We start from the raw sequence: 11938 nt of genomic DNA on the forward strand, positions 1-11938 counted from the left end.
AATTGCAGATACATTTAGTAGCCTAAAAGATATTAGAATGGTCAGCCTAAATTCCACCCAAAAAAGCTCCACCATTGCCCTGCCACTATTGCACCGCCCCCGCTACCACCATGGCACCGCTACCACCTTCACGCACTGTTGTCACCACACCGCCCTACCCACATCCCAAAAACGATAGATCATCAAAGACTTACGCACTCCTGGACCAACCTCATCCACCCCAATTCCACCACCAAACATAAAAATTATGGACTAAAGGGGGGGAGGGGGAGTGAGAAGAAGAAAAAATAAAAGGTAATATAAACAGACAAATTGAACTTAAAGAAATAAGATCTAAAAGAGAAAAAGAAATAAAAATTGAGTATTTATGAGAGAAAAATTATACAATTTATATACGAAAGATATATTAATTATTTACTTTATATACAATTATAAATTCTATGTGCACTGCATATATACATTATATACTATTATATACTTTATATATAAAATTATATGAACATTGAATTTGTATAAAAATGTACATGTATTATATAAGTACATATCGTATACCACCTAATTACCCTATTTCCTTTATGGGGAAGAAAGAAAATTAAGGAACCCGCAAATATTGGAAAAACTACAATTATTGTTAACCAAGGAAAATAATTCGTAGTAAAGACAAGTATTCTAATAGATAGATAGTATGGTAGAAAGAAAGATTCATCTATTTCTTTCTACCATACTATTTATTAGTTAGATTGTAGTTATAAAGCTGCCCCTGGAATAAAATAAAGATAGAGGCTGTCTTTCATATAAATGTGCATACATAATATATACATATTATATACAATATTCTCAACACTCAATGTAGTCACTGTAATCTTTCACGCCCAGTTTTGTATAATACGTGTATAATAAATGTATATATATATATATATATATATATATATATATATATACATTTATTATATCAACATTGAATTTGTATAAAAAGTGTATATGTATTATATAAGTGCAGATACACCTTTCATATAAATGTGCGTACATAATATATACATATTATATACAATATTCTCAACACTCAATGTAGCCATTGTAATCTGTCACGCCCAGTTTTATATAATACGTGTATAATAAATGTATCATTAGTGTAAAATATATACACACTGATTATACACCATATTATACCATTATTACACACTGATTACACAATGTATAAATAAATGAGCACTGACAGTAATGGAGGACAGTGAACTTGGCCGAAAAAAGCTTTTCTCCGGCCGTTTATTTTCTCCATTTTTCATCTTCTTGCAAAATTCATCCGAAAAAATATCATGCAATATTATATCTGAAAGTGGAAAGAAAGCGAAAAAAGCGACAACCACCGCCAGGCTTTTGCCGGAAATTACTCAAAGAAGGTAGATATTTTTGCATCTAAGTAAAGGAGGAGGAGATCTCAAAGAAAAAAAGAGAAGTTTAAAAAAGATGTATGTTGGTGTCGCGATAGGAGAAGAAAAGAAAAAAGAAAAAAAAAGAGGGAGTGAAGAAGGGAAAAGATAAGAAGGGAGGGAAAGATGGAAGTCACGGGTAGATTGAAGAAGGGAGAAGAGGAGAAGAGAAAGAGAGAGACAGAGGAGGAGTAGGCGACTGAAAAGGGAAGAAGTGCATTGGGAATAGTGGCTATAATTTATCAATAAATTAGGCATAAAAGTTATTTCAGGTCCATGGGAAAAATATGGGCTAATATTTTTATATAATCATGTCAATTTTACTTTTTGTAGTAGGTAACTTATTTTATTTTTAATGCCACAAATTATAAATTTAAAGAGGCTTATCTGAAAATATTCTTTTGATGGTCTGATTGCGCAACTTTTTTTTTACTCTAACGGTCTCATAATGTCCAATTTCCATAAAAGAAAGCAGAAAAACCTTCTTTTCTCTACACAGCTTTAATTTTACATTAGTGATAACATAAAGTGACTGACTATAAAATTCGTTTGGTCGTATATACTTAATTAAGTTTTTTCTGTGATAACATTGTTACAAGCGAGAGGAACCGGAATGGGAATGGTGAAAAATAAACTGATCAGCCTCACTTATCGTGTAATTTCACCAGTTAAGGCTTGATTGTATGTATTATGATGTTGAAAAAATCCGAGTTTGGTTGGTTTGAAAATGTCAATTGAATTTAGCTTAAGATAAGTGTCACTTACCATGGAAATGAGAAGAAAACATCATGGCAATTAGTTTAATTTTTTGAAATGGATATGCAACCATTGTGTTCAACGACTTAATTACTTCTATCTTGACTTTTGTAGTTTTGACAATATCTTTTTGGTTCTTAAAAGGAAACAATTTGAGAATGTTTAATTTGCCAGAAATGAGTAAACTACGTACTGCACGGTAGAATTTGGGTCCCAAACAGAGAAAAGCTGCACTGGCAAATGGGAAAATCACTTGTACAAAAACGTTTTATAATCTTACAACTTACAAGAGATAATTTACGATTCACAAATAGCTGGGAATATCGGCCAAGTCCGCCAGAAAATAATAGTGGATTACTTACTAGTAGCTATTTAAAGGAAAGACCCTTAAACGCTGCTAATAATTAGAAAGAAAGAATAAAACAACTCTTCCAGAGCTACATAGCAAACCCCTTAATTGTTCAGCAATATCCTGCTCATGAAGCGTACAATCATTTAGTTCTATTCCCTAGAAATATATTTCAAGGATAGTATTTATAATATGAACGTTATCTGCCTTACATAAAAATGTGCATGTTTATCTATGTCAAAAGAAAAGATAGAAACAATATAAATGTAATGTAATCATTGTTGAGTCGCTTTTGCTTTTCTAGTTAATCAGAATATAAGAATTCAATACATATAGATAAAGTAAGAAGGAGAGTTTCTCTATGAAACATCAAAGACGATACTAGAAATGCATCCTTAATTAAAGAGCACAAATTAACACTCCCGGTCTACTACTTGTAAAAGCCTATTTTAAGAAAAGGGCAAAAAATAACAAAACTGAACCTCGACATAGAAGCACTAGAAGGGTGAATGGTTAAGTTACAATTAGGTAACTGATAGATATAATGTTCTACCTTCTTCAATCTCTAATCAAGAACTTAATAATTTATACTGCAAAGTTGTTCTGATTTGTACAATATTATATTGCCACTTATACATTAAAATATACTTAGATTAGATTAAATAGAAATAAATTCATCTTATTGACTGTATAGCTCCCATCTTTTCAGATCTTCTTTGATACTAATTTATACAATAAAACAACTATATATATTTTAGTATCAAACAAGTTGAGTTGTCTATACATATCTTTACTGACCATGTAACTCATTTAAATACCCTATACTTATGTTAAGTTATATACTAATGAGTTCATTAACACGAAAAATTAAACGAAGAAACTATAAGCGTGGACGCTAACTTGACAATGAAATTCTCTAGATTGATTCCTTTAACTATATAGACACACATACACACACTCCAAACATTGATGAGTTTAACAAATATTCAATCATTTTTTCAAAACCAGAAACAAACATGCATCAACCATAAAATCAACACTAAGTGGTCATTTGGTTACCAAGATAAGAATATTAATTCCGAAATAAAATTTGGGATTGTATCTATCCCATACTTGGTTTGGGTATTAATTAATTTCGGATAAATTTTGTATTAAATTTGTGGGCTTGCTGTAATGTCATCTATAAGTGCATTTTCAAAATGATTTGTGAGAGACTAAAACCAGCAGTGCATCATATAGTGTCAGCTAGCCAATCAGCTTTTGTACAGGGTAGGTCTATGATGCACAATGTGCTAATTTGCCATGACCTACTAAGGCACTACAACACGAAAACATCTCCAAGATGCTTAATGAAGATAGATATTAGGAAAGCTTACGACATGGTGAGCTGAAAATTTTTGGAGGAAGCATTGATAGGTTTTGGGTTCCCTAACAGATTCATACAATGGATTATGGTATGTGTGACTACCACTATGTTCACAGTAACGATAAATGGAGAGGGTCATGGCTACTTTGCAGGGAAGAGAGGATTGAGACAAGGAGATCCAATATCTCCCTTGTTATTTGTTTTAGTTATGGAATACCTCTCTAGAACTTTGAAGATTATCAGCAGGTTGCCTGATTTTAGATTCCATCCTATGTGCAAGGAGTTACAACTGACACATCTCATCTTTGTAGATGATTTGATGATTTTTTGTAAAGGTACTGAGAACTTAGTAAATAAAATCATGGAAGCATTAGATCACTTCAGCAAAGTCTCAGGCCTGATTGCCAATATGGAAAAATCCAGCATATTTCTAGCTGGAGTGGAAGGAGGAGTCAGGGAGAGTCAGGGACATGCTGTTAGTAAAAACAGGATTTGCACTGGGCACATTTCCTATCAGGTACTTAGGTTTACCTCTATCACCAAGAAAATGGAACAAGATTGATGCCAAATGTTGATAAGGAAGATCACACATAGGATAACTATCACATACTCTAAGTAGTTGTCTTACGCAGGGAGATTACAAATTGTTAATGCAGTGCTCTTTTTTATATATAGTTTCTGGGAACAGTCTTTGTTCTACCCTAAAGTGTGCTAAAAGAGGTGGATAAACTATGTAAAGAATGTTTGTGGGGGAAGACTGAGCGACAGAAGAAAGTAGCATTGGTTGCATGAGATAAAGTTTGCTGCCCAAAAAACTAGGAGGTTTGAATATGAAAGGCTGCAAAATATGGAACATGGCATCAGTAAGAAAGATATTGTGGCAATTGGTAATGAACAAAGAGTCTCTTTGGGTGCGATGGGTTCATGGTGTTTATATGAAAGCTGACCATAATATTTGGACACACAGTCCTCCTATGGATAGTAGTTGATATTGGAGGAAATTAAACTCCCTAAAAGGAGAGATGCAAGGATGGTATTAACAAGACAGATACATACTAACTTCAGGAGGTAGCTACTCTATAACCAACAACTATCTTGCTATGATAAATCAGCAACCACGACTAGATATAGCAAACTTGGTATGGACTGCTTTGGCTCTACCTCGACACAGATTTATCATGTGGTTGGCAATTCAAGGGAGACTACTTACCAAAGACAGACTAATAGGGATGCAAATCCCTATGGAAAACATAAACTGCAACTTGTGCGAAGAAGAGCAGCTGAAAACAAAGGAGCATTTGTTTGTCGATTGTGGCTGGATCAAAGCAGTTAGATAAGAGATCAACCAGTGGATAGGACAGTCAGTACATAAAGGAGATTTCAAGCTGATGCTGGAAATGATTAAAAAGAAGCATTGGAAACAGTTTAAAAAAAGAGGTGATAGCAGCAGTTAATGGAGCAGTGATATACCACACTTGGAGAGCTCAGAATTTTAAAAATTTTCAAGGGAAAAATGTAAATAGAATAGAGATAGTAACACAATTAAAGAGGGAAATTGTAGAGAGAGTAGAACATATGAGGATGTCAAAGAAAGCTTATAGGTGTAGGAGTTTTGTCCAACGACTACTATGTAATTAGATATTGTTGAGTTTGGTGCCTCGATCTGTGGGCAGATTAAGGTTGCCTTATAAGTATAATTGTTTTGATGTTAATGGTAATTTTACATTGTTATCAACAAAAAAAAACTATCTTATATATTAGATGGGATAGCTAATCCCATGAAATATCCTTGTCTATCCTACCATTGTAATAAACAACCTAAGGGGGGCGTTTGGAATGATGGATAAGCAAAAATAATCCTGGGATAAAAATTTAGTACCGTCTTATCCCTTGTTTGGTTACTAATCTTGATATAAATTATTCCGAGATTAAAAATAGTATCAAGATAATTTATATCTGCCAGAGGATGAAATAATAATCCCATGATAATTAAGTTATCTCAGGATAACGTAGTAAAATTGATATCCCATGATTAACACAACATACCAAACAATCAATAACAAATAATACGAGAATAACTAATCTCATCATAATAAATTTTAATATAACTAATCTCGACATAACTAATCCCAGCATAACTTGTCTTCAAACCAAATTATCCCAAAGTATTTAAAACAACACTAATACTTATATGCCGTAGACTTTTTAAACTTTGTGAAAAAGGGAATGTACGACTATCATTTAAACCAGCAAAATGTCAAATTTACCCTTTTACATTCGAATATTGTTTATATTTAACATTTGCTATATTTGTTGACCCTCATTTTAATTGATTAAATGCACTAGCACTCATAGATTTTCGTGAATATATTCCTCGTATATATGTGTGTGTGGAGTTTGCTTATGTTTGGTGAAAATAGGAATATGTCATAGTACATCATTATTTTTTTAGGAGGAAAATTTTCATTGTGGATCTCAAATTAATATTCCTCAAAAGAGAAAAGATTTAGATGCTATCCTTAATCATCTTCTAAACTCTATATATATATATATATATATATATATATATATATATAAGGAATTCTCAAAAATCTCTGAATGCTCATGTATTTAATCAATTAAAATGAGGGTCAACAATAAAAAAAAATAGCACCTATTATTCCTACATGTTCTGTTAGTCACATTTCCTTGCTTACTGTTGATTTTGCTTATGTTTAATCTTTTTCGATTAGTTACATTCGCCTATGGATTAACCTATTATCATCACCTTACCATTTTGTGAAATTAAAAAGAAGGGTAACTAAACTAAATAACCCCTTATTCTGTCCAGTATTCTTATTGTTACTACATAAAAAATAAGAGATGAGCTACCTGTTTCCATTTTGAATGTCAATGAACAATATGAAGCAGAAGCAAACAGATGACAAAAATGCAGCAAACGACCAACAGTATCGATATTGGCGAAAATAGGAATATGTCATAGTACATCATTATTTTATTTATGAAAACATATAGTATATATAAGAGCATTCTGACAAAGAAAGAATAAGTGTGACCCCCCACAAAGATCCAATACAAACAGTGAGCAATCTTGTAAAGATACAAAGGACAACTAAACAATGAAAGATTCAAATCTCAAAATTGTCCTTGCATTAATAAGGTGATCTATCAGTGCGCACTTATAGGAATATTAATATTTAGTATTTTAATGTTACCAAGAAGTTGAAGGAATATCTATATATATTACTATATTTTTTCTCGTACATAAGAAAGATTCGCAATCATGATTTTGCTGATTTAAAAATCCAATGTAAAACTTACTTTTTTATAAATTAACAAGAATTATTATCCATGGTTGAGTAAATTATTATACATTGATTGATTCAGGTGTAGGACATTAATTACTACTATATATATAATTATCTATTCTAGGATGATACTGCTAAACTGCAAAAGCGTATGCTTCCTCAAATGACTATATGTGGGGTGCACAAAATCTGCAGAATCCGAAAAGAATATAAACAAGTTGAAATTAAAGGGTGACAAATATTAAAACCAGGACGTCCAAATACTGCAGAAAACTTTGCATTCTTGAGCTAATTAGCTTTTACCAAAGTTAGTGGACGAGGACGAGGACGAGGTTCTTCATTCATCATCTTAGTCAAATTTATGTTCCAAAAGACTCTTGTTTTGATGAAGTTATAGGGTTATTTGTGCAATTTCCTCCAGCGTTTCTAGGGTTTGAGGTAAAGGGCTAAATCTCCCACCAAGTTTTTCTTATCATCATTTGGTTTTGAGAAGCCTAATTCCTAATTAAGACCAACTGAAATCTAGAGCTCAACATAAAGTTCATCATTGAAGGAAAACTCAATTTACACCCTCTTTCAGAAGTTTGAGACTTTATTCTATCAAGCTGGAAATAAGGAACTCTTTTTTTGAACTGCCTTTGATCTTTGCCTCGCAGCTACTAGCTAGGTAGGTGCCTTGAACCTAGCTGTCTTTTGAGGCGATAAACTTTATATAAAAGTCAACGAATGATCTCATTTCATTAAGCATATAGTTAATCTAAAAATTCAAACTAGTTTTTGCATTGTTATATATTTCAAGTTTGGATCTAAACTTTTGATGTAAAGAGACTGAAAGTATATATGCCTCTTTTCTTCAAGTTTGATATGTAAAGGTATCGGTCTAGTCCTCTACATCCTTTTAAGTTTTAACTTTGCATATAGTTTAACATTAAATGATTTTTTAGATAAAAATTATACTCTTCGCAGTTGCATTAACTAAGTACTAAAGTAACGAAAAGCTAGAACAAGAAATTTAGATGTGTTTGAAAGATCTTACCATTGGGAAGAAGCAGGCAGTGGTAGGCAGAAATCCAATATATATATATTAATTGGATCAAGAAAATGGGTGATGAGAAGAAGTGGAATCATCATCTCCTTTGCTGTCACTGCTACCACCAATCTTCTTCTTTTTCTTCTTGTACGGAATGCCTCGTGCCTTAGATTGGCACTCCTTCACTTCCCTTAGATACACCCGAATTGCACCACTAGCAAATGGATTTGTCTCAGGCGAGCCGCCGTTCTCTTCATACGCGGCTCGAAGCCGTCCTATGAGAGCGTCAAGGCTTCCCCATGCTTGTCTTAACGGACAAGTACAGGGAGCTGGCGGCTCGGGCTGTCCATAAAAGATACAACCTTGTAAGTGAACCTTAGTTTTCCCGAACTGGTCCAGGTATCGGAGGAACTCTAGGACATGGTTGCTATTACATTGGGATATGGAAACTGGTGGCCTTTGATTCCTCAAGTACTGACCGAAAGTGTTCCAATCTCGTCGTTTTTGAGACTCGTATCGACTCAGTGTGGCTGGTTGATCGCCTGGGGATCTTGATGATCCCTGAACCAATTCTTTACCTCTATCAAAATTTGACATGTTTTAGTAGAATTGAAGTAGATTGTGATTGATCGAGTTTTGTAGCCAAAAATGAGGCAACTATTGAAAAGCTAAGGCAAAGGTTAAAAGAACAGGAGAAAATGGGGGATGAAATCACATCAAAGGACCTACTGATTTGACAAGAAATGGGCCACATGAATGTTGCTTTCTTCTTCTCTTTTCTTCGTATGTTTTTTGCCTTCATAATTTCGTTTACATTACCGTTAATTATACGTTTTTCTTACTAAGATGCAATTATTGATGTCATTTTTTTCAACATTATCCCCCACTATCCGTCAAAATATAATCTCCATTAGTTTCTTCCATAGAAGTACAGTGACTCAGTTATTATCTCCAAAACACCACACGACATGATATTCCATGTAGACAAGATGAGCCTAGACACCAGGATAACAGAGCACGACATAAACAATATCCTATACCCATGCGGCCAGAGATCGATCAGCGGTCCAGACTGTTGCAGAAGCCGAATATATAGAGAGTGATTAAATCACAACTACTATATCTAAAGGTAGCTAATAAATAGTAAATGAGATAATAATAAAATGAACACCAGAAATTAACGAGGTTCGGCAAAATTTAATTTTTGCCTAGTCCTCGGACACAATCAAGTCAAATTTATTTCACTCCAAAAAATACAAGTGAAATATTACAAGAGAGAAAGAAGATTCAAATACCTTAGGAGATAAGAAGGCAAGTGAGAGATGTTTACAAATGAACAAAATCCTTGCTATTTATAGAAGAGAAATGACCTTAATAATGTCATGCATGACATCATATTAAGTGTGAACATGCAATGTAAATGCATGAAAAATGCATCTACCAATTTCTTCCTAAAAGGAGGCTTCAAATGTTCACACTAGTTCACATTAATCTTGTCAAAATTCAACAAATCTCCACCTTGGCAAGATTCCACTTTTGCAATTTTCTCTTACTGATAAATTTTGATTGTGTCTTCAACTCCAATCTTCAAAGTTCAACAATGTTGATCAAGTTCAAACAATGTTGAAACTTGATCGCAGTCACTACTTTTGTTAGCATATCGGCAGGGTTGTCTGTAGTCCGAATTTTCTGCACCATGACTCCACCTTCTTCTATAATATCTCGTACAAAGTGATATCGAACATCAATGTGCTTCGTCCTTGTATGATAAACTTGGTTCTTTACTAATTGGATAGCACTCTGACTATCACAAAATAGTGTGATATTTTCTTGACCAATACCAAGATCTCTAAGTAACTCTTGAAGCCAAATTGCCTCCTTTACAGCCTCCGTAATTGTCATGTACTCTGCCTCAGTAGTAGACAAAGCAACCGTTGACTGCAAAGTAGACTTCCAACTAACTGGTGCATTTGCAATAGTGAAAACATAACCAGTAGTTGATCTACGCTTGTCCAAATCACCCGCATAATCCGAGTCACAATATCCAATCAGATACTGACCATCTTCCTGCTCAAAAATCAATCCAACATCTACAGTATTACAAATATACTGTAGAATCCATTTCACAGCTTGCCAATGCTCCTTTCCTGGATCATGCATATACATGCTTACAACTCCGATAGCATGTGAAATATCAGGTCTTGTGCAAACCATTGCATACATCAAGCTACCAACGGCATTCGCATATGGCACTCTTGACATATACTCTTGTTCAGCTTCATTCTTCGGCGACATAGCAGCACTAAGCTTAAAGTGAGGAGCAAGAGGAGTGCTAACCAACTTCGTGTTCTCATTCATGCCAAATCGATCTATTACTTTCTTCAAGTATTCTTTCTGAGATAGATAGAGTTTCTTTGAATGTCTATCTCTTTTTATCTCCATGCCAAGAATTTTCTTTGCCTCACCTAAATCCTTCATCTCAAACTCCTTTCTTAGTTGAATCTTCAACTTCTCAATTTCCTCTTGACTTTTGGAAGCTATCAACATATTATCAACGTATAGGAGAAGATATATGAAGGATCCATCTTCAAGCTTGCGCAAATACACACAATGATCGTATTTGCTTTTTTTGTACTTCTGCCGCAACATAAACTTATCAAATCGTTTGTACCATTGTCTAGAAGATTGTTTCAATCCGTACAATAATTTTTCAAGTTTGCACACCATATTTTCCTTTTCAGCAACTTTGAATTCTTTTAGCTGAGTCATATAGATTTCCTCTTCTAAGTCTCCATGTAAAAATGCAGTTTTTACATCTAACTGAACTAGTTTCAAATTCAACTATGCTACCAAAGCCAACAAAACTCTAATGGAGGAGTGTTTCACGACTGGAGAAAATACCCCATTGTAATCAATTCCCTCCTTTTGAGCGTACCCTTTGGCCACCAATCTTGCTTTGTAGCGAATATCTTCTTGGTTAGGAAATCCTTCTTTCTTTGCAAATATCCATTTGCACCCAATTGCTTTCTTGCCCTTCGGGAGATTGGCCAATTTCCATGAGCAATTCTGATAAAGGGACTGCATTTCTTCATTCATGGTAATCCTCCACTTATCTTCTTCTGAACTTTGGACTACGTCTTTATAAGTGGTAGGAACACCATCAGCTACAATTGAGGCTGCACAAGCCACCGTCTCTATGAGACGAACATGTTTCTTTATTGTTCTTTTTGGCCTGCTGGTTTCTATTGATTCAAGTTATTGTTGGGGTTCCTGAGTTGGAATCTCCCCTTCCACTGACTCTTCTTCCAGGGGAAAATCTTCTATTGTTTCCTCGTTTTCTCCCTGTGTTGGGAAAATCAATTTTCCCTCAAACTCCACCTGCTTTGAAGCACCATCAGTTTGTTTGACATCTTCAAATGTCACCTTATCTATTATGGCAGATTCATCAAAGGTAACATCTCTGCTGAATATAACTTTTCTTGTCTCTGGACACCATAATCGGTATCCTTTGACTCCAGAAGTAATCCCCATAAATATAGCTTTCTTTGCCCTCAGATCCAATTTTGACTCTTTCACATGATAATATGCAATTGAGCCAAACACATGTAAAAAATTGTAATCTTCAGCAGGTTTTCCATACCATTTTTCAAATGGTGTCTTGCCTCCAATAGCGGCAGATGGTAGACGATTAATGAGGTG

General features: G+C 34.2%; 1 protein-coding gene across 1 annotated transcript; it reads right to left on the reverse strand.

The window, feature by feature from the left end:
- Nucleotides 1-2415: 2415 nt before the first annotated feature.
- LOC107794180 (protein LIGHT-DEPENDENT SHORT HYPOCOTYLS 10) lies at nucleotides 2416-8908 on the reverse strand. Its single transcript, XM_016616646.2, has 2 exons — nucleotides 8246-8908; nucleotides 2416-2658 (listed from the first exon to the last, which is right to left on the reverse strand). Exon 1 carries the CDS (start codon nucleotides 8834-8836, stop codon nucleotides 8303-8305), a length of 534 nt encoding a protein of 177 aa, XP_016472132.1. The 5' UTR covers nucleotides 8837-8908; the 3' UTR covers nucleotides 2416-2658; nucleotides 8246-8302.
- Nucleotides 8909-11938: the final 3030 nt, after the last annotated feature.

This window comes from Nicotiana tabacum, chromosome 2 (assembly GCF_000715075.1).
Source record: "Nicotiana tabacum cultivar K326 chromosome 2, ASM71507v2, whole genome shotgun sequence".
NCBI classification, from domain to species: domain Eukaryota; kingdom Viridiplantae; phylum Streptophyta; class Magnoliopsida; order Solanales; family Solanaceae; genus Nicotiana; species Nicotiana tabacum.